The sequence below is a fragment of the Protopterus annectens genome, chromosome 10.part0, assembly GCF_019279795.1.
Source record: "Protopterus annectens isolate FY-2018-M chromosome 10.part0, PAN1.0, whole genome shotgun sequence".
Taxonomy (NCBI): Eukaryota; Metazoa; Chordata; order Ceratodontiformes; family Protopteridae; genus Protopterus; species Protopterus annectens.
The window spans coordinates 1,388,364,549-1,388,386,796 of NC_056744.1; the positions used below are offsets into that span (position 1 = coordinate 1,388,364,549).

At 40.7% G+C, this 22,248-nt stretch overlaps 1 protein-coding gene across 1 annotated transcript in view; it reads right to left on the bottom strand.

Moving 5' to 3' along the window:
* COL24A1 (collagen type XXIV alpha 1 chain) overlaps nt 1-22,248 on the bottom strand; it is a 3,617,818-nt gene that overhangs the window by 308,081 nt on the left and 3,287,489 nt on the right. Inside the window, exons 48-50 of the mRNA XM_044086026.1 lie at nt 3,352-3,459; nt 2,784-2,891; nt 2,630-2,683 (exon numbers count right to left, since the gene is read on the bottom strand). Of these exons, the coding sequence (XP_043941961.1) occupies nt 2,630-2,683; nt 2,784-2,891; nt 3,352-3,459 (270 nt within the window). The remainder of the gene's footprint in view (nt 1-2,629; nt 2,684-2,783; nt 2,892-3,351; nt 3,460-22,248) is intronic.

Sequence of the window (22,248 nt, forward strand, 5' to 3'; positions counted from 1 at the left end):
AAGACTTCTTTACACTACCCATAATAACAGATTCAGGAGCAGCTTCTGAAATACCAGCTACCCCCGTTGCATCATAATCCATGACAACATTCTGTGAAACAGGAAGTGTCTGTGAATGCTATGTGAGTACACAAACCAAGTGAGCTACCTTGCCAGCATAGATAAATCTGCTCTCTGTAAAGTTGAAACTGATGGGCTTTCCACTACAAGCTCTTGGGAATCCATAGGATCAAACAAGCTACTCCAAACACTAGTAACCAGAACTACTAGCCACCACATTAAAAAAAAAAATACACAGCTCTGGGACCTCTGTAACAAATGTGTAGTTGTTTTTGTGCACAACGGTGGCTACTAGTTCTGGTTATGGAAGAGAAGAGCCTAACACATGGGAAGAGATGAAACTAGGGCATGTATACAGTAAAAGGCACTAGTCTGACATCAGATGACACTGATACATCATGCAAATCTCCAACCATATGACCATTTCTCACCAGGTACAAAAAATTTGGCATGTCCATTGCCACAGCAGCAGCTGTAAACCTGGCAGGTGCAACAACATCTTCAGGGACCATCTCACCGCACACAAGTGGACTAGAATTAATTTGAGGGAAGACAAAGACAAGAGACCTCTCCAGGCTAAAATTAATGCCAGAGGAATGCCCTGGGACTGAACAGCCTTGTCAATGTACGTCAGCCATGTGGCTGATAAGTGAACTACTGCAATACTTAGGAGGTCCTGGAATCCTACTCAATGAAGACACAACACAGACCAGGCTGATCTCAGAACTGCATGAGTATGAAGAAGCCATAGGGGGGGGTAAAGATCCATCCTGGACTAGAAGGTGTTTTGCTAACATGCCAGGGGCTACATATTGATATGTAGAAAATAGTTATTTTGTAGTTTTCCTCAAGTTGTTTAGTTACTTTGTATTAGTTGTTTTGTTTTGCTTTCTTTTGAAGTGCATTCTCTATCATTGTTTTCTGTGTTTCTGCACAGTTGTCCCAGAGTCATATTGTCATGGACAGTAGTACAAACATACAAGAATTTACCCAGGTATGAATATTGCAGCCTGCATTATTGTTAGAGATGTTACATACACATTCCGAATTATGTTTATGTAACTGTGACCCTTCTTCCATCAGTTGACCTTCTGTGTGCAATGGCTTGGGCTCAAATTTCAACATGGGCTGTGCTGTAGTTGCCCTAAAGGCTTACAGCTCTGTTAAATTCACAGGGGTGTAAAGCAGATAATTGGTAAAACAAGTGTACACATAATAATAAAAGTTTGTGCTCTCCAAGTGTGACGGATGGCACTGAAACTGGACCAGTGAAGTGCTTGTTAGAAGGCATTGTTATACAATGGGCGATGTAGTGGTTAACATTGTTACCTCACAGCAAGAGATTCTCCTGTTCAATTCTTGGCTGGGGCGCCTTCTGTGTGGAATCTGCATATCCTCCCTGCATTCCCTTGGGTTTCCTCCTGGTATTCCAGTTTCCAACCACATTCCAAAGACATGCATCTTACGCATTTCTCCCTGGGCCTCTACTAACAATAGGCTCTTACTTTCCTGGTGAACAAATGTTAAATAACAAAACAAATAATGTGTCCCCAGCCTCAATGCATAAAACACATCTAAACGTTTCATTAGCAAAATGTGCAATGCAGTTTCTGACAAATGTGTACAAACTGTTTGACAAATTATCAAACTTGAAAATGGAAGCATAAAACACAGTGGAATGAAGTCAAGCAATAAACATTTACTCTCATTATTTAACAGACCACTGAAATAATTATGAATGAAAGTTTTTAACGTGTCAACGGACATTATGCAAAACTGCCTTTTCTTTACATTACAAAGTGTTTTTTTTCAGAACCAAATTGTGAGAAATAAATTGTGAGAAATATCTCATATCTGAACACTGTGAATTATTGCCCCCCCAGGTGGTCACACAATTTAAGTTCTGGGCTCACAATAATAATAACATGGTAAGGATTGAGAATCTCTAGAGTTCTACCACCAGGACATTTTGTGGCATCTAACATGGTATCTAACTCCTGAATTAATAAATGAAAAGACAAATCTTGCTCTTGTAAAACAGGCCATCTTAGTCTAGCTTAAATACAAGTTTAAACTATACTTTAGCTCCATTTCGAACACATAATGAGGCTTCGATCAGAGACCTGATCATACTGTTCTATATAAATGTCAGCATTTGAAATGACTACACTCCAATATTGAAAAAAAACAGACAAGCTAAGTGCTACTCTAGTACGATATCTGACATTAATAACACTTAGAAAGGATCTTACCAATTGTTAAGCACCTTTCTAAGCTCTGTTAATATCAGGTCTCAGTCTATGTGCTAGCTTTACCTGCTTTCAAAGCCGGTTAACACTTCACACTTTTTTTACTGTAACCTTTGAACATGATCATCTGTCATACAATAATAAAATAATAATGCGTCTATAAGTCAAGCTGTAGTGAACAGCCTATGTATTTCAGAGAATACTGAATTTGGAAAAGGAATGTAAGAGACAGGTCACAGATACAGACATATCAGCTAAATTAATAAGTTTAGATCCTGCTATCGAGCCAAGCCATGTAGATCATTTAATTTCAAACTTACCATTGGGCCTGGAAAGCCAGAAAAACCTGGAATACCTTGCTCACCAGATTCTCCCTGTAATTATCAACAGAAGTAATGTAGTTAAAATTAATAAACTCAGTGATACATTTTACTGCACAAAGCAGGTTTCGATAGTTTTGAAATTTGCACTTACTGGCTGCCCCTTTTCACCAGGATCACCTTTTCGCCCTTGATCTCCTTGTGAGCCAAACATTCCCTTTGGACCTGAACGCCCTGTTTCACCTGCCAATCCACGTTCTCCCTGTAGTCAAAATAAAATTACAGTTATATTTTACAAGTAACTAGGCAGAATAATAGCACAAGTGATGGCAAAATCATACTGAATACTAAGGGATACAGTTTAAGATTCAGAACAAGAATTAATTCTCCATGTCACTGGAAATATGGAAACAAAATAGCTGTACTAATCTTAAAGAAACGAGTTCAATAAAATGTTCAGTGATCTCAAGGGGAAATCTCGTACTCGGATATTAGCATACTGTTTTGTAAAAATACAGCAAACCAAAAGAAAAGGTTTAACAAATATCTAAGGGCTACTTTTGTTAGAAACATATCCAAGTGTTTAAATAGCTTCTAAACTGTACATATGCAAGAACTCAATCTCCAGGTCATTAGCATTCATATGACAGCAGTGTAGCAAAAACACAGAAGCAGTCCAACTAGCATGATGCCAAACTGAGGAAGAGTAGCTAGCAAAACACCTTTTTTCCTGGTGGACCTCTGTTGCCTGTGATGCCTGGTTCTCCAACTTTTCCCTGAGGACCTGGCCGACCTGCTAGCCCTGGAAGGCCAGGATCTCCCTGCTCACCCTGTAACAAAAAATAAATAAATAAATACACATATACATACATAAGCAGTCATTTACATACATCACTAATATCTACAAAGTAATGTCTTTGTGCTTTACAGAGCTCTATATCATGCAGAACTGTTAAACATCTGTCAAAAAGCCTACAAATGAAAGTAAAACAAGTGGTTTACAGAGGGTTGAAATAAACTGTGACAATGTAATAAAAGCCTTAAAACAAGACTGCAAACCTCATATTTCACCCATTATTCATATATTACAGTTTAGCTTTGGATTTTTTTATTAAGACATGAATGTACACATTTACCAGAACATGGCTGAGGTTACTATAAAAGAATAAATACTCAGTGCAAAAATATATATCTTTAGGAAGAAATAGGTAGATGTTAATGTATGCTGTTAATTAATATACTGACATATAAACATGCTCTAATAGATGCAATTTGGGATGCATTTACATTACCATACCTTTAAATCCATCCATCCACAACTATTTTTCCCATTTTTGCAAATGGGGTCAGGGTGTCACTTCAACAGTAACAATCATCTAGCGCCAAGGTTTACATCACCAGGTGGCTAGCCCTGCTACCATACCTTCAAATATCATTTAAAAAAAATATTACACTGGTTCCAATTACCAATTGCTGGCAAATGAACAGCTGGTAGAAAATCATGAAAAATAAACACAGCACAGGTAAATTGGGCTGATGCTATTTCTTTCATCTTGCTTCCTTATTTTTCACTTTTTTACTAAGAATAAGGTAAGCTAAAGTTTAGATAAGCTCTTAATTTCCACAGTGCCTCTTGCCTATGGCATTAAATAATTAGTTGATTCATTCAATACTGCAAAATATATAGATAGAAGTACTTACATTTAGGACTGAACAACTGTGCACTTTACAAAGACTGAACTAGAACCTCAGAACATTAAATTCACATCCTTGAATCTTCCAGGGTTACTGGTACTCACTGGACTGCACCTATGCACCAGACCTTGCACAAAGTATAGTTGATGGGCAAGAAGAGGCTGGTATAGTAGACTACCATAACCCCAGATCAGCAAGAGCTTATCAGTCAGCAAATCAATAGCAGAAGGACTCGACCAAGCATATAGACGGAAATGTGATAAATACTTATCTGCTGTCCTCTTTTACAAGACATCAGTGGAGGTTTATATGCAATAGAAGGATGTGCCTGAACTGTCTTCACTTACTTTCTAAAGTGGATCAGAATTCAAGAAAGAATACCCACAAATCTCCTGAAATCCGCAAGATCAGAATAGGAGTAAATCCATATTAAAATTACATACATAATGGGGTGACTGCATCTCTGCCCTGTTGACTGATATTACATCTAAATTGTGGAATTATGGTATGTACGACATTACTAACTATCCTATTTAGGCTTCAATCAATAGAGAAATGGCTATAATACAAGCAACAAACTACTTACTCAAACAGAAAGTGGCAATCACTTGACATTCATCCACAACTCATTGCATTTGGACTGTGTTCAAGCTTTAATCCTTTAGAAATGTCTGAGCAGTATTCCAGGTCATGGTAACACAAAAATCTCAGGCAAGGATTCCCCCAACCTGTGAAAAACAGCTGTCTAGTAGAATAAGATATTACAGGGCTGGGAAGCTGTTTTCTTCCCACAGAATAACATTTGGGAATAAAATGCTTTAGTCATATATAGTAGATAAGAGTTTGCTTTGTAACTGTAGTACTCTTCTCTTCGCATCGCAAAAAACTAAAAAATGCTCAGGACTGTGAAATGAGTTTGAGGCAAGTAGAAATTGACTGCTTTTCTGACTTTTTATTTGTGTATATTACCTCTCGGCTGGAGTGCCTTCTGTGTGGAATCTGCATGTCCTCCCTGCGGTCGAGTGGCCTCCGAAAGACATGTGTGAATGGGTGTGCCTTCGCTGAAGGTTGAGCATCAGACTGGCAACTAGGCACCATAAAAATCAACTGCCAATCATTAGCGGACCGGAGTTCTGCTGTGGCGACCCCTAACCAAGAAAAGCCAAAAAGACAAACAAACAAACCTTATGGATTAGATTTAGCTAGGAAATAAAATGGCAAATGAATAGACTGCTCAAGAGTAAACAGTAAAACAACATTGATGTTTACGTGAAGTATGTTGGGCAGTTTTGACATAGGGAGAAGAACTCTGGAATTTTGCCAAATAGCAATCTGTCAAACAGTCATGTGCAAGTTTCTCCATCATGGTATCAATACAAAGAAAGCATAAGTTTCTCTACCATGGTATCAGTACAAAGAAAGCATATCTCCTCTATATCACAGCACATGGACTTCAAGTACAATCTTTATAGAGCTGTTTTGTAATACTCATGGCTTATTAACCTTAATCCTTTTAACAAATGACCATCATCTGCATAGGTATAATTTCACCTTTGCATTTTTTCCTACTTTTTGGCAAATTCAGCATCTGAATCAGATTTTTTTTCATGTGCAGTGCCCCCAAATGAAAGGCACCACATACTACAGTAAAGGGTCTTTTTAAGTCTCTGTTTCTGCTTCCTTTAAAGCCAGGTATCTTACAATTACATATCTGCTGGCATATTTACATAATCCTTTTTTCCTGTAGCTAGTAGTACATGGATCAGATAAAGCTCCATGCACTACAAAGAATTATAATCAAGTCTCCGCTCATGACCTTTAGTTATGTGTTCTCACTATAGATGCCAAGATTCAACTCTCAAGGTGAATTTCTTGACATCCGTGTCTTGAACACATAATAAGCAGGTTATGATCGATGACCCAATCATAACCCTCTATAATATATATTATTAGATATTAGACGTCCTTACCTTTGTAAGGCCCTGTATCAACTTTTGCACTTTGGTTCACACCCAGAATTATACCACCTAAAATAAAGAAGTGTGGTGAAGTGAGACTATGTGTTGACATCAGGTGGACAATGAAGCAGTACAGAGACAAGATCAACAGACAGAGAATAGAGAAAAGGCAAAAAGGAGAGAGTGTGAGACAGAGAGAGACAGACAATAACTCCAACAGCAACTCCAATAATGTAAAATGTGTTTGCTTTTTTAATTTAAAATCACCATTTAATCTTTCACTCACATAATTCAAAACAAATGATGGCCTGTCTGCATTTACCAGGACTTCAACCACTGTAGGGCCAAAAAAAATCAATTTATTCCTCAATAAGACCAGAACAGCTGAGAAACATGAATAGGTACATTGTACCATTTTCTGCATGGTGCAGGAGAAAGAAACTTTGAATGTATTTAATATGTCTGTTAAAAGAAGAGAGAAAGAAAAAAAAACAGCAGAAGTAAAAGTGAAATTCTGGAATTATGCAAACAAAAAACTAAGACTGAAAGGAAAAGTACAGTAGCATAACTCCTACTTACCTGTAACAGTAGATGCTCAAATTCCTCACTATCTCAGTGACATTTTGGGTTATCTTCCAAAGTAACCAGTAGTAGCCAGCTCTCAAATGTTCAGACTCCCTCCCACTCTCTTTCTGTGATAGCTGATTGGCCATGCATATCCTAAGAGGGAAGCCTTCAACTGTCACAGGAAGGGAGTTTTCAGGCTTGTATTTTTTTTTTTTTTGCTTCCACAAAGAAGAAGTAAAGGAAAGTGTTTGAAGTCAGAATCATCTAGCAAAAGAAAATTCACAGCCAATCACAATACCATACAGAAACCAAACAGAAACAACAACTGAGCCAAAGTAGTTGAAACTAACTTCAACCATGCACAATCTGGAGGGTGGCAGGTGGTGCTGCCACTGATGCAGTGTGTTATTTCAACATCTACTGTTACAGCTAAATAGGGCTTACACAATTGCACTATGTTCATCATTCCCACTGCCTCAGTAGCATTTTGGGTAGGTTCACAAAGCTTACCTTTCCTGGGAGGTAGAAGGATAAGGATCCAGGAGCTCCTGGAGAATGGTTGTAGCAAAGCCTGCTCTGGAACTTGAAAAGGAATCCAGTTTGCAGTGCTTTGTGAAGGCATAACCAGAGGACCAGATTACTGCCTCTAGAATGCTCTTAGAGTCCGTCTCTTTCCAATATGCTGTAACCTTAACCTTGGCTGAAAGAGATTTACCATAGCTGCAGTAACAGAAAACAACAGGAGAGGACAACCATCATGCTACAGTTTGTTTGAAGACAGTTTGACCTGCCTTAGCCCCTGGAAAGGAGATAAAAAGCTTGTCAGTATTCCTAAAGGGCTTCGATCTCTCAAGGTAGTACTTGAGCTGCCTGTGTACATCCAGTGTATGAAGAATCTTTTCTTTCTTGTTTTTTGGAAGAGGACAGAACACTGCAGACTGATGGCTTCTTTCAAGGTAAATTCAGAAATAACTTTTGGCAAGAATGATCTATGAGTGCATAATACAACCCTGTCCTTAAGAAAAATTAGATAGGATTAGTACACTATGAGAGCTTGCAGCTCAGAGACTCGCCTTGCAGATGTCAGAGCAATAAGATAAACAGTCGAACAAGTAATTAACTGTAAATCAGCCTGAAAGGATGGCTCAAAAGCAGATCAGGTCAATTTTTGAAGAACAAAGTTGAGCTCTCGGGGAGCAGGAGGAATTTTCTGTCTAGGGGGTCTCACATGCAACACTCCATTCATACACTGTATGACCATAAAAAGAAAAGAACGAGTGGAAGCCATGGGCAGACAAGCTGAGATGGCCACAAGATGTATGTTGATAGAAGCATATAACAAACCATCTTTAAGTAGCGCACACAAATTTTTCAAAACCAGATGGGTTGAAACTCTTTCATGATCTTTGCTATTGGCTAGGCACCACCTCTCGAAAACCTCTTCCACTTGTAAACATAAGGTTTATTAGTTGCAGATTTTCCTGCCTACTTAAATCTTGCTACACATTATCATGGAACAAGTGCCTAAAAGGAATTTAAAAAAAAAAAAAGAAACATCCAGGGTGTCAGCTGCGATTACTCTAAGATGGGGTGTACCATTCACCCTCTGAAGCTGTGTCAGCAGATCCAGTCTGTAAGGAAGCTTTTAGTAATTGCCCTTGGCCAATTCCATTAATGGACAGAACCAATTTTGCCTGGGCCAAAAGAAGTTTACTAAAAAGATCTTTGACAATTCTTGTATCTTGGGAATCACTGGAAAGGGTGGAAATGTATACAGAATCATTCTTGATCATGGGAATAATTGACTTTCTGTCTTCCAAGCATGGATGCAAAGATGTCTTGAACATAATTTTTTTCATTGTCTGTTTTGAAAGGAGTTGAACAGCTCTAACCGAGGTGTTCCCCACATCTGAATATGCTAAGTCTGCCTCCCACTGTGTTTGCTCTGATGCAATGTATGAGACCTAAAGACTCAGAGAATGCTGAAGAACCAGCTCCCAGCCTGCCACTGCTAACCAAGAGGGTATGACCTTTTACCCCCTTGCTTGTTCAGGTATCACATCATGGAAGTGTTGTCTGTGACCACAAGAAGAGAACCCAGAGTCCACAGGTGGTGAAGAACTTTTAAGGCATGAATCACTGCTAGCATCTCTTTTATGTTTATGTGCTTTGGAATGTCCTAACGATCCTACAAACTTTGTACTTGAACTCCCATGGACTCTGCTCCTCACTCAAAATCTGAAGTGTCTGTCTGAGAACTGAGGAGAAAAAGGGGCATTCTGGACTCAGAGATAGCTGATACCTCCACAAATCCTAGTACCAGTACCTGGAAACCCAAGTAATGAAGTTACTGGGTCCAAACATTTTTCAAGTATAATTGAATTTTTCTCATGTGTAGTCTGGATAGTTCTATTATGAGGATCAATGATGCTATGAGGCCTAGGATTTTGAGGAACTCTCTTGCTGAGGCCATGTCTAGAAGAGAAAAATCCAAGAAAATGCCCTGATAAGTCCGAAAATTGTCTTCTGGCAAGACATCCATCCTCTTTACTGTGTCTATCAAACAACTCAAAAAAACAATTTGTTGAGAGGGTGTGAAGAAGGACTTTTGAAGGTTCAATCTGAAGCTCAGGTGTGAAAGAAGGGATATCACCTTGTCTAAGGACTCCAAACACCTGGATACAGATTCTGCACAAATCAGCAAGAAAAATGTGAATACTGACAGTTCTGTAAAAAGTACTCGCTGGGTCCAGACACTGTAAACACTCAAGGTGCAGTAGACAGCCCAAAGTGTAAAGCAGATAACTGATAATGTAAGCCAAACACAGCAAATCTCAACATTTTGATGGATTTTGCAGCAATAGGAATATGATGACAAGTGTCCTTGAGATCTGGAGTCACCATGAAACAGTGGTCTGGAAGCAATGTTAAGACCGACTGTAAGGTGAGTATTTTGAATTTGGGAACTTTTACAAAGTTATTTATTAAGAACATACCTAGGACAGATGTCCAGGAGTGCTCCTTTCTTTGGCACCAAAAAGATTCTGGAGTAAAATGCTTTGCTTTTGTGTATCACAGCCACTAGGTTCTATGACACCATGTGATGTAGCACTGGAGGAAGCATCTTTCTCTGATTGCTTGCTAGTGATAAGATCATGGTTTCAGTAGGGTCCAGACCTAACGTAGACAGCAAGCAACATGTGACAGGCAAAAGTAGGCCTAAGCACGTGGCAGCAGCAGACCCTGCAGGACATCTAGGTAAAAAATGCAGTCTTATAGCACATTCCAAGACCAGTTCAGTTAAAGGAGCATGCTCAGTGCAGAACCAAGGGTACCTAGTGCAAAGCAGATTTTGCTCAGTATACAGCATAAAAGTGAATCAGCAAAACTCATATAAAGCTTTATTGTAATCTGCTGCAATTGTGGTGCCAACCATGAATCCAGAAGAGAAAAGTGCGTAGCATTTGGCCAGCAATGTCAGAAGTGTACGAAATGGAACCATTTTCAAAGATTTTGTAAATCACGTAAGTCTCACACAGTTACAAAGAAGGATCACTTTAAAAAGCAAGTTAATCAAACAGACATGCAACAGTCTGCTTTCTATGTGCACAGTGTGTCAGGAACTGGTGAAAAGATTGACGCAGTAGATTTATTGGCAAGAAATGAAGTGTTCTGTACTGTTCGGATCAATGGTAAATCCACCAAGCTTAAAGGGGACACTGGTTCAAAGTGTAATGTCATCTCTGCAGATACTTTTGCAAGAGTCAGAGCTGGTGAACAACTAAATGTGAATAGTGCAAAACTTGTTGCTTATGAAAGTAAAGAAGTTCAAACTGAAGGCTCAGTAGTGCTTTCATGTTATGTGGCCAAGAACTGTTATAGTCTATTGTTCTATGTGGCTCGAAGACCTGTGCAGTCAATACTGGGTCTCAGAGACAGTTTGAAAATGAATCTGCTTTCTTTTACTAAAGAAGTTCATCAGATAAGTAGATGTCCTAGTTACAGCTTCACTAACACTATTTTTTCAGAGTATGCTGATGTTTTTGATGAGTTGGGCAAACTTCCAGTTGTGTATTCCATGAAATTAAACCCAGAAATTATTCCAGTGGTCAGCCAGTACGAAGAGTTCCGACAGCTATGCAGCATAAAGTCAAAGCTTAGCTGGACAAAATGGTGCAACAAGGTGTAATCTGTCCAGTTATAGAACCTACCGAATGGGTGTCATCCATTACAGCAGCTCATAAAAAAGTGAAGTCTTTCAGTGTGCAATGGAGCACATTTTTTTGAGTTATCCTTGTGCCATAATAGATGATATACTGGTTGGAGGCAACGGTGAGGTAGAGTACGACAGAAATCTTAAGAGAATTCTAGACAGAGCACATGAAGTGAACTTAAAGCTCAATCCTCTGAAGTGCAAATTCAGACTACCAGAAGTTACATATATAGGCCATTTGTTTACAAGTATTGGCTTGAGACCAGATCTGTCTAAGCAAGCAGCCATTCTTGAAATGCCAGCACCAGATAATGTGCAAGCTCTACAACGTTATTTTGGTATGGTCAATTACAAAGCAAGTTTATACCATACTTCAGTGAGTTGACAGCGCCTTTGAGAGAGCTCACATGTAAAAATGTTACTTGGTCATGGCTAGACCAGCACCAGAAAGCATTTGAAGTTCTTAAGCAGAAATTTTCTACCCCAGCAACATTAAGAGGGTCTATATCACCATATCAAATGGTGAAAATGCCGAATGCCGAAAATATTGAAAGTTCACGAGAACGAACTTGTGTTTTTGGGGTCAAGGTACAGTGAGGATTGGGATATTTGCCCTTTCTTCACTGTAGTGTGACCTCAGAGTTGGAATATATATTTAGCGGGGGGTGTGGGGGCGCAGCCCCCCACAATAGCAAGTTCGTTCTCGTGAACTTTCAATATATTCAACGTTCAGCATTATCACCATTCGATATGGTGATATAGACCCCATTAAGATACTATGATGTCAACAAACAAGTAACTCCTTCCTGCAATACTTCAAAATTTGGTTGCAGTTATTCTTCAAGAAGGCAGGCTAGTAGCCTACACATCTAGAACACTTACCCAGACTGAGATGCAATATACTCAAATTGAGAAAGAACTTTTGGCAATAGTGTCTGCATGTTCCAAGTTTCATGACTATATCTATGGTCGAGAAATCTGGATTGAAAGTGATCATCGACCTTTGGTTACTATTTTAAAGAAGCCTATGCATTCAGCTCCAGCAAGATTACAAAGAATGATGCTTAAATAGCAAAAGTACAACTTCAAAACGGTCTATACGAAAGGCAAACTTCTTTATCTGGCTAATACCTTAGACAGATCACCCAGAAATATATCCAGATTTTGCACTGTGTTCACCCAGGTTCCGAATCGACTAAGAGAAGGGCAAGAGGGCTAGTATTTTGGACTTCTCTAGTGAAAGACATTGATAGAGTACTTTCTTCCTGTTCAATGTGTAATAGTACTAAAGTGCATTTGCAAAGAGACACTTCAAGTCAAATCCCTGATCTACCTTGGTCAGTTGTAGCTACTGACATATTCGAGTGGAACAATCAACATTACTTAGTATCGGTAGACTCTTATTCAGATTGGTTTGAGATCAATCTACTACCTAATCTCACTTCTACTGCAGTCATTACTAAGTTGAAATGCCATTTTTCAGTCCATGGCAGTCCACAGAAATTAATTTCTGACAATGGTACACAATTCAACAGTCAATTGTTTCAGAAATATGCCAGAGAATGAGACTTCATACATGTTACTACTAGTCCAGAGTATTTGCAATCAAATGGACTTCTTGAACGTGCAGTACAGAGTGCAAAGCAATTACTTGAGAAGTCAAAGTTTGTCAATACCGATGTTTTTTTGAATTTACTCAATCTCAGAAACATACCCTGTGACGATATACTTGGCTCACCTGCACAGAGACTTCTGTCTAGGCAAACCAGAACAACACTGCCTATCAGTTCTAGTTTATTGAGGCCTAAAGCTAAAAACAAACAAGCAAACAAAATCCAGTTATCTAGAAAGCGTTCTTTCTAAAAGTCCAGCTATAAGTCGAGCAGATTTCTTTGTGCATTGGAAAAAGGACACAGTGAGGATACAAATGGTGAAAGGTTTCAACCAGATTGGTCAAGTAACGAGTATTTGTGAAGAGCCAAGATCCTATTTTGTTTAATCCAAGGGTGTGGAGAACTGGAGAAATCACAGACATCTTCCTGTAGCAGAACCGATATCGCAGCATCATACCTGTGATAAAGACTCCAACTCTCAGAGCAATCCAAATGATATTCCTGTTCCAGAACATGTCTTGATTTCTGATAGTGTTCTGGCAGATGATTCCAGTGTTCCTAAGACTGAATATAGACAATCCCAGCTGCTAAACTAGTTCTCAAATTTTATGTCACACGACATGGTTGCATTTTAAAGCCTAGTGTGAAATACACAGCAACTTGGACATAGTTGTCTATATGTATCTAGCTTTGTATAACTGCATGAGGAAAATCATTTCTGTGTAAATTGCATATTCATTAATATCAGTGACAATGCCTAACTCATTTTCTCAAAGAGGGAGGATGTAGAATAACAGGTGTGCTGTACCTTTAAGAAGCATTTCCAAGATTTGTGTGAGCATATAAACACCAAGCATGTGTTAGCTTTAATGGCATTTTGAAGATGCAGCCAGAGTGTTAACATCTATGTACATGATAGCTAGTTTGTTTACAAGTTAAAAGTTACTTAACCTCATTTATGATGTGTCTGTATACAATAAAGCTGCTTGAACATGAACCCGTGATGCTCCCCTGTTTTATCCTAACCTGGCAAGCGACATACCCCCTTGACGGAAGATGCCTTATTTGGAGGAGAACATGGGTACAAGAAACATCCCAGATACCCTAAGCATTCAATTGCCTGTATCCCACTGTTTGAGGATCTGTGTAACAGAGGGCCCAAAAACAAATAGGTAACATAAAAATGCATTCAAAATTTCAGCTTTTAAATCATCAGTGTTCTGATTCCATAATCAAGCATATCATCTTAATACAACAGATGAAGCAGCATTTCTCAAGACTATATCTGCATAGTCAAACACACCTCTGAAAGCATGTTTTGAATTCTGAGTCAAATTAGAAACAATTTCATTCATAAAAGAGACTTTTGCTCTGCAGGGATGGATGCAGCAAAATCATCCAAACTCCAATCATCCAAATACATACATTTTAAAATAAATGTCCACATATAGCCTTAATAATTTAACATTCCAAAGGCTAGATAAATAGAGATATCCTTTTACCCTGCAGATCTAACCATTTTCCGTCTTTATCAGGGAGCACTGGATTAGACACAGCTTAGGACTTTTTATTTGAACAGGCAGTTGGGAGAGATCGCAGCTGGATCAGCAGTCAAATGAGAAAAAAAGACCTGTCATATTCAAGGAAACCCTATATTTCCTCTGAGCCTTTTTGGTGACTGCTGAAATAGCAACAAGTGTCCTGCAGTCAGTTCTATGAACATCCAAGGCTGGTAAGAGAGGGGGGTATAGCCACAACATTGGGCAAATCGTCATCTATATGGTTACATATCCTGACTAGCTCTGAGGTACTTCCTAACTGCTCCCAAGCAAAAACATCACTAAATCTAGCAATCATCTGAGGAAAAGTGAAAATTTATATAGACGTAAGCTCAGGTTCACCTTCCAAAGAATTACCCAGATCTGTTTGCAAGCGAAAACAACTTAGTATGCCTACATATTATTCTATATAGATAGTCTGACTATATAAAGGAAGACTCAGAGGCTCCAAACCATCATAACTAGATACATATCTATAAAAACTATCCGCCCATCCCTCCAGGAATGAAGGAGGGGGATGGAGGGTGGGACGCAAGAATATAGGCGAGATGGACAACAAACATGGACTGTTATGGTGAGTACGTAACTTCTTAATGTTATGTTGTCTTATCTTGCCATAATTCTTGCTGGTTGGGACTGCGTCCCTAGCACCTTATCCTAGGGTGGCTCAGGAAAAAAGACTCCTCAAAACAGTGGAACCAAAGGCAGATCTTGTAATGAGTAAAAAAGGTATGAGGTGTCACCCATGTGGCAGATGCACAAATAGAGTCCATAGGGAGTCTAGCCTGAAAAGCAGAAGATGCTGAGACCGCTCTTGTGGAATGGCCTTTTACTATGCCTAGTAGTTGTTTGCTATTTTCACTGTATGAAAAGGAGATGCAGTCTGTAAGCCATTTACACAAAGTCACTTTAGAAACTGGCAATCCTTTCCTTTTGTCTGAAAATGACACAAAAATCTGCAAATAAAATGTAACTGTCTGTGCACGTCTAATTGATGTAATATATATTCTGCCTTATCAATATAATTAGGAAAGAATACAGGCAATTCAATAGATTGATTCAGACTGTTCTCTGAACAAACTCTGGGTAAGAACAGGGGATTAGTTCTTAAGGACACTCTTTTGTGAAACACTATATAAGGAGGGCATATAGAGAGAGCTTGAAGTTCTGACACCCATCTGGCAAAAGTAATAGCTACCAAGAAGAGAGTTTTCCAGGACAGAAACGTTATGTTACAAGATGATGTGGGTAAAAAGGGTGGCAAAACCAAGGCAGACAGAACAAAATTAAGGTCACAAGGAGTTGGGGGTTCTCTGATTGGGGGTCGGAGTAAGAACGTACCTTTCAGAAAAGTCTTACATAACCTGTGAAAAATAATAGGCATTCCCATCTTACAAGTATGAAAATTAGAGATGGCTGCAGCTGAACCCTGATATTAGCTGCTGTCGCTCCTTCGTCAAAGAGCTTGGAGAGAAATTCTAGAACTGCTGTAATAGGGGCGGTAAAAGGTTCTATATTGTGTTTAACAGCCCAGCAAGAAAATCTTTTCCATTTACTTGAATATAGTTTCCTCATAGATGGTTTGTGGGAAGAACCCAAGATATGTTTAACTGCAGGGGAGAACTCGTAACACCTGGCTAAGCGTGGAATTGGAGTAGCCATGCTGTCAACTTGAGGGTCTGGATGGATGGGTGGAATGCTCCTGATGAGTGGGTTAAAAGGTCTGAAAATGGGTCCAGAATCCATGGTTCCTCCAGTAGATGGATCCAGAGAAAGGGAAACCAAACTTGTCGAGACCAGTAAGGTGCAATGAGAATCATAGTGCTTTTCAACGTGCTGGCTTTCTGAAGTACTTTGAGTATTAAGGGAAAAGGAGGAAAGGTATATAGTAGGCCTGGGGGCCAATCATGGACAAGTGTATCCTTTGGTGACTTCCCCGTGGGGGGAATGAGGACAAAATAGCTCCTGCATTTGGCATTCATGGAAGTGGCAAAATGATCGCAGCAAGGCTGGCCCCATTTCTGGAAGATCACTTCTGTAATTTCTGTTTTTAGGGATCACTCATGAGGCAACAGAATCGCTCTGCTGTGTTTGTCCGCTGTCACTTAGACTTCCCCAGGATATGTGCTGCTATCAGAAAATGTTGAGACGCAACTGCCCATTGCCACACTCGTTGAGCCTCTCGACATAGGGGGTACGTCTTGTTTCCTCCTTGCTTGTTTATGTACCATACCACAGACATGTTGTCTGTTTGAATTGCAACTGTTCCTATCAGAAGAGAGTCTTGAAATGCTTGCAACGCATGCAGCATTGCTCTCATTTCTAGGACACTGATGTGCAAGTGGCTCTCGTGTTCTTGCCATAAGCACAGCTAATGCCCCACCACCTGATCTGGGAAGCATCCGTGGTCACTACTGCTGTTGGATGTGGAAAAACAAAGGGGCGACCTAGGTACAACTGTTCTGTCTGTAACCACCAGAAAAGATCTTTCTTGCATGACTCCATAATGATTAGCCAGTATGATAAAAGAGGTAGATCTTGTATGGACCACTGGGCAAAGAGCAACCATTGTAGTACCTTCATGTGTAGCCTTGCTAGGGGAACTAAAAGAATTGAGGCTGCCATGGTACCCAGAACCTGTAACACAACCCTGGCTTGAACCCTTGTTTTTGAAATCAATATCTTGATTTGATGATTAAGGGACTGAATTCTCTAGGGGGTAAGGTTTACCACCATCCAATTCTGTGCCTAAGAAAGTAATATGCTGTGAAGGCAACAAGGCAGATTTTTTTTAAGTTTACTGTAATGCCTAGCCTGGTGCAAAGAGGCACTGTTTCATCCCTCTCCTGCAGAAGTAGATGCTTGGCAGTGGTGGTGAGGAGCCAGTCATCTAGGTATGGAAACACACAGAATCCCTGTCATTGCAAGTGAGCTGTGACCACTGCCATGCATTTGGTGAACACCCTGGGGGCTGTAGTGAGACCAAAAGGCAGGGCCCAAAACTGGTAATGACCAGCTCCCAGTCGAAAGCACAACTACCTTCTGGAACGCTTGTCCATTTTTATGTGATAATACACATCCTGGAGATTTATCGAGCACATCCATTCATCTTCCCTATAAAGGGAAGTATTGACTGCAGTGTCACCATCCAGAATTTTGATTTCTATACGGATTTTTTTAGTTTGCTGAGATCCAGAATAGGTCTCCGGTGCCCTGTCTTTTTTGGAACTAAAAATACTCTTGAGTAAGTTCTGGATCCAATTTGGTCTGCAGGGATATCTTGGATGACTTTTTTTTCTAGCATCTTGAGAATCTTTTGTGTTGTGTAGTCCTTTTGACCAGGTGGAATGTCTGGTATGGACTTGTTTATGGGAGGGGGGGGGGTAGAAATAGTATGCGATATCCTCTGGATATGATTGTCTGTACCCATTTGTCTTGGAAGATGTCTAGCCAAGCTTTTGGGTACAGTGACAAACATCCCCCGACTGCCTCCAGAGAAAAGCAGGTGGGCCTCTTTCAGGAGCGCTGGAAGGGCCTCCCAGAGAACATATCTCTGTCGCCCTGATTCTGCCAGAAGGTTGGCGTCTTCCATTAGCACCTCCCCTTCTCCATTTGCATCAGAGAAACCTCTTTGGGACTTGCAGAACCACATCTTCCCCCCTTTCTGACCTTTGGGATAAAGTCTAAACGGGATGGAAAAACGGACTCCCGCGGCAGACAAGGTTTTCCCGTCCTGCTCACAACTGGTCAAAGTAAAGTATCTTTCACCTTCGGTCCAAAAAGAAATGAACCGTCAAAGGGGGCGTTGGTGAAGGAAGACTTGAAGGGCTCTGCAAAATTGCAAAGATGCATCCAGGAATGTCTCCTTAGGGAAATTCCTGTAGCTGCTGCTCTGCTCACTCCATCTGCTGCGTATAAAATCAGTCTCGTGGAGGAATTCACAATGGAGTTGAGGGTGGAGAGCTGCAAGGAAACTTTGTCCGCGGTCCCTGAAGCTACAGAATCCTGAAGAGTATCTCCTAGCTCTTTGAGGAGATCCCTTTGGAGTCTCGTAAAATGAGTCAGATAATTCAGCGACCGCAGGGTAAAGGCTGCTGAAGAAAAAAACATGCTTTCCATATCTGTCCATAGGCCAGGACTCTTTGTTGGGAGGATGAGCAGATGAGGCGGTCTCGGATAACTCCTTCTTTGTGGCCACAGCCACCACCATTCTATCCACAGGTACTCAATTGGTCAGAAACTCCTTTTCGGTGGGGGCAGTAATACATTTTTTCGGCTTCCGCAGAACCAGTTCCACTGTATCAGGGGAAGTCCAGGCCTTACATGATATCACGTTAAGTAGTTGGTCACGGGGGGGGGGTCAACCAGGAGGTGGAAGGGTGAGATCCAAAAGCTACCAGGTATATTGATTCATCCTCTGAAGGGTTGGTAGGCTTCCAGCAACCCCTCTGTTTCAGAATCTCAAGGATGTCAGAGAAAGAGACATTCTGAGAGGGGGACCGTGTGGACCATTCAGACTCATCCAGATCAGTATCCAATATGACAGACTCAGGGGAGTCTATGTGCTTCCTCTTGTACAGTGTCTTACAAGGGACTTCCTCAGAGGGATACTCTGGTAAAGTTTCAGAGGAGACTATGCCACCCCAAGGGGATTCCTGAGGATCAGGACCTCTACCCTAGGGAGGAGTAGGCGAAGAAGAGATTAACACCAGTGCCTGTGAGAGAAGAGAAGATGACTCTGAGAGTGGAGCTGTCTGGGATGACAGCACTCTCTCCATCAGCTCAAAAGCTCCTTCACTCAACACCAAAGGGATCATTTGCTCTGAGGATGCCAAAGATCGACTCCGAGGCAGAGAGGGTGGCTCCGAAGCCAATGTAGGAGCCTAGCTCAACCTTGCCAAGGCACTGAGGGGTAGATTTGGCTCAGACAACTGTTCGTGCCGACACCCCTCCCCGGACCCAACAGATGAGCATCGGCTCCCAGACTCCTCAAGATGCGAAGGACCCAGAGACATCAGAGCAGATGCCGGAACTGATGATCCTAAAGGAGGTCCCAGTGCTGATGGTTCCACTACAACCAGATCCATACTCTCTGGCTCTGAAACCACCGGGTTCGGTGGAGGAACTGGAGTTAGTGCCTTTGACAGTCCGAAATCCTTTGGGGTCAGAGAGGATAACATTTTTGCCATTGCCGGAGTCTTTAGCAAGCTCTTCACCACCCGCTCTATGTCATCATCAGATAAGCTGCTGGAAGAACGGGAGGATAATGACTGAGATCTAGTCCTCTCCAAAATGGGCAATCTCAATATGGGTGTAACCAGCTCCAGTACAGGAGATCGTCTCCTGCTCGGTACCTCTGCCGGCTCCGTGGACACTAATGGAGCCAAAGAGGAAGATTCTGGTCTATCGGAGCCAAGAGCCCTCGTTTGCGATGCAACAACTTTTTTTGATGGCTTCGAGGCTGGAGTCACAGTGGCAGGTTTCTTAGAGGCTTTTGAATGCAAAGAGGATGGAGAAGTAGGCTTGGAGCTCTCTAATGATTCCTGGAAAGGACCTTTCAGTAAGCCTCTAACCATCAATTTGTTTCGAACCACCTGAAGTACTCTACTGCTAACCAGCAAAAAACAGAAAACACAATCCAGGGTAAAGTATCACCTCCTAAAAAGTAATATGTATGTCCAAGATGAAAGAGGTAGATACACCAAGACAATCGAAGTCAACCACAATTGTATATCACAGCAACACGAATTTATTGAATAGAGTAAGTGCTTTCACGTCTGCCAGGACGCTTCATCAGACTTAATAATTACAACCATTATTTCATTCATTTAAATAGCCTACATCCACCTATCACAAAGCATATATCTGCACTCATCAATAATACACAATACTATTGGTGTGTGTGTGAAAAAAGCACTCTTGCATTAATAAGTATAGACATATGTAAGATACTAATGTATATAAAAAATATAGAAAACATATAAAAAACTGACATATGTAACAAATGTTATACACTTTAAAAGCATTAATAAATTATGTACAAGCATATAGAGAAGTACATATAAAAGACTTATATTACCTTGCATTAAAACTAACCATCATAAAAAATGCTAACCATCATAAAAAATATATATATTAAAAAAAAAAAAAATACTTCACTTACAATGTATATATTAAACCTAGTGTTTCAATGGTCTATCTACAAGAAAAGGTCTCAATGAAATCTTATCATTGAGATCATGACCTCTATCTGCCGGTAGTTTAGTAATCCATTTAATCTCTTCTTTTTCAGTTTTGTTACATATACATCCCAATCTTTCTGTAGTGAAAATATGTTCTATTATCATAAAACTAAAAGAATGTGTACTATCATATTGCATAATATGATTAGCCAGGACATTGGTCTCATTCTCTCTATTATCACTTATTGTTGTTATCCTGTCTTGTTAGTAATTTAAGTACCTTTTCTATTTTTATTCCAAGATGTAAGAGAAACCTTTGAGTTTCAAAAAGTTTGTTTCCTCTGGGCATAAGATCCCAAATTCTGATGCCCACAGGAAATGTGTCTACTGTTTGGGCCCTGCACACGTAGACACCAATCATGATATCTGTGCTGGATTCAATTACTGGGGCCTTACAGATCAAAAGATCAAATTAATTTGGAGAGGCCTTCTTCCTTCTAACTCTTCTCCTTCAGTTGCTGGGGATCAAACCCCTATGAATCCTGACAAACCAAAAAGTGACTCTGTCCAAGGACATAGAGGCTCATAAAAGGTCTCCTGATCACCCTTCTACTTCAACCTTGGCTCCTTCTTTGGAGTCTCCAGCCAAGGTTTTGAAAAAGACGGAGCTGTCCTTAATGGATTTGACTCTCCAGACTAAAAGATCATAACCTATTTCTTCCAGACTTCCCTCTCCTTTTCTTGAGCAGTCACCCAAAAGGCATTCTAAACCCCCATCTATGGCCTTGTCTCTTCAATCCTCCAGGAGTCTATCTGAAGCATATGTGGACTGGATGATGAAGAAATTCTTCAGGATGCAGATATAAATGGGAGTCCTTTCAGCTCCAACCCCCTCTGAACTTGGGAGCCTACCTCGAACCACACCACCCTTGATTTCTCCTACTCTGATACATCCTTCAGTTTCGGAGCTGCTGGATCGGAAATCTTTGGGGGTGTCTTCTTTGGATTCAAAGATTCTCATTTCTTCAACTTCGATGACACCTCTGAGTTGAGAGTCACTGAGAATCTTGAAGCTGGAAGATTCTCAAAGTTGAAGCATCGGAGCAGACTCCGGGGCTTTCAGAGACATCTCTTCCTCTTGGAGCCTTGGTGTTAGATTGCGAAGGTCTGACTACCTCTACAGGTGGACTGCTAACAGGGCTGGGGGAAGACGATCTGAGAGAGCTCAATTTTGGATCTGTCAACCTCTGCATCTCCTACGGGGTCTGCGTTTGAGGTGGTGGAGTGGGTCTTCTCTGTGCCTATAGAACAGACACCCCTGCCCTCTTCATATCAGACATTCTGAAGCTCCTTAAAGAAATAGGTGCCTGGTCTTCTGACACCCCCTCCCAAGAGGAATCAGTGTTTCTGTAGGCTTTGGGGCCTGGCCCAATTACTCCCTGGCTGACCCTCTCGGCCAATGAGCTTGTTGACCTGATCTCTCAACAGGTATGGATGGAACCGGACATCAATGAGTTAATATCTAAGAGAACAGATAAGGTTCTTGCTCCATCTAATGACCATGCACATTGGAGTAAGGGAGTACCTGTTGAAGCCATGGTCATTAAGGTGGCCATGAGGAAGGAACTAGCAGATCAGAGTTCCTCTGTCCATCCCCCTAACAGGGAGTCTAGGGTGCTGGATAGGTTTGGGAAGCATATCTATGCTTCAGTGACCTTTGCTCTTAGGTCAGTGAATTATATGGCACACTTTACAAGACTTCAGAGGAATTTGATCAAGGAGCTCTTTTGGGGTCCATGTCTTCCAAAGAAGGGAATAGAATTTCCATGCAG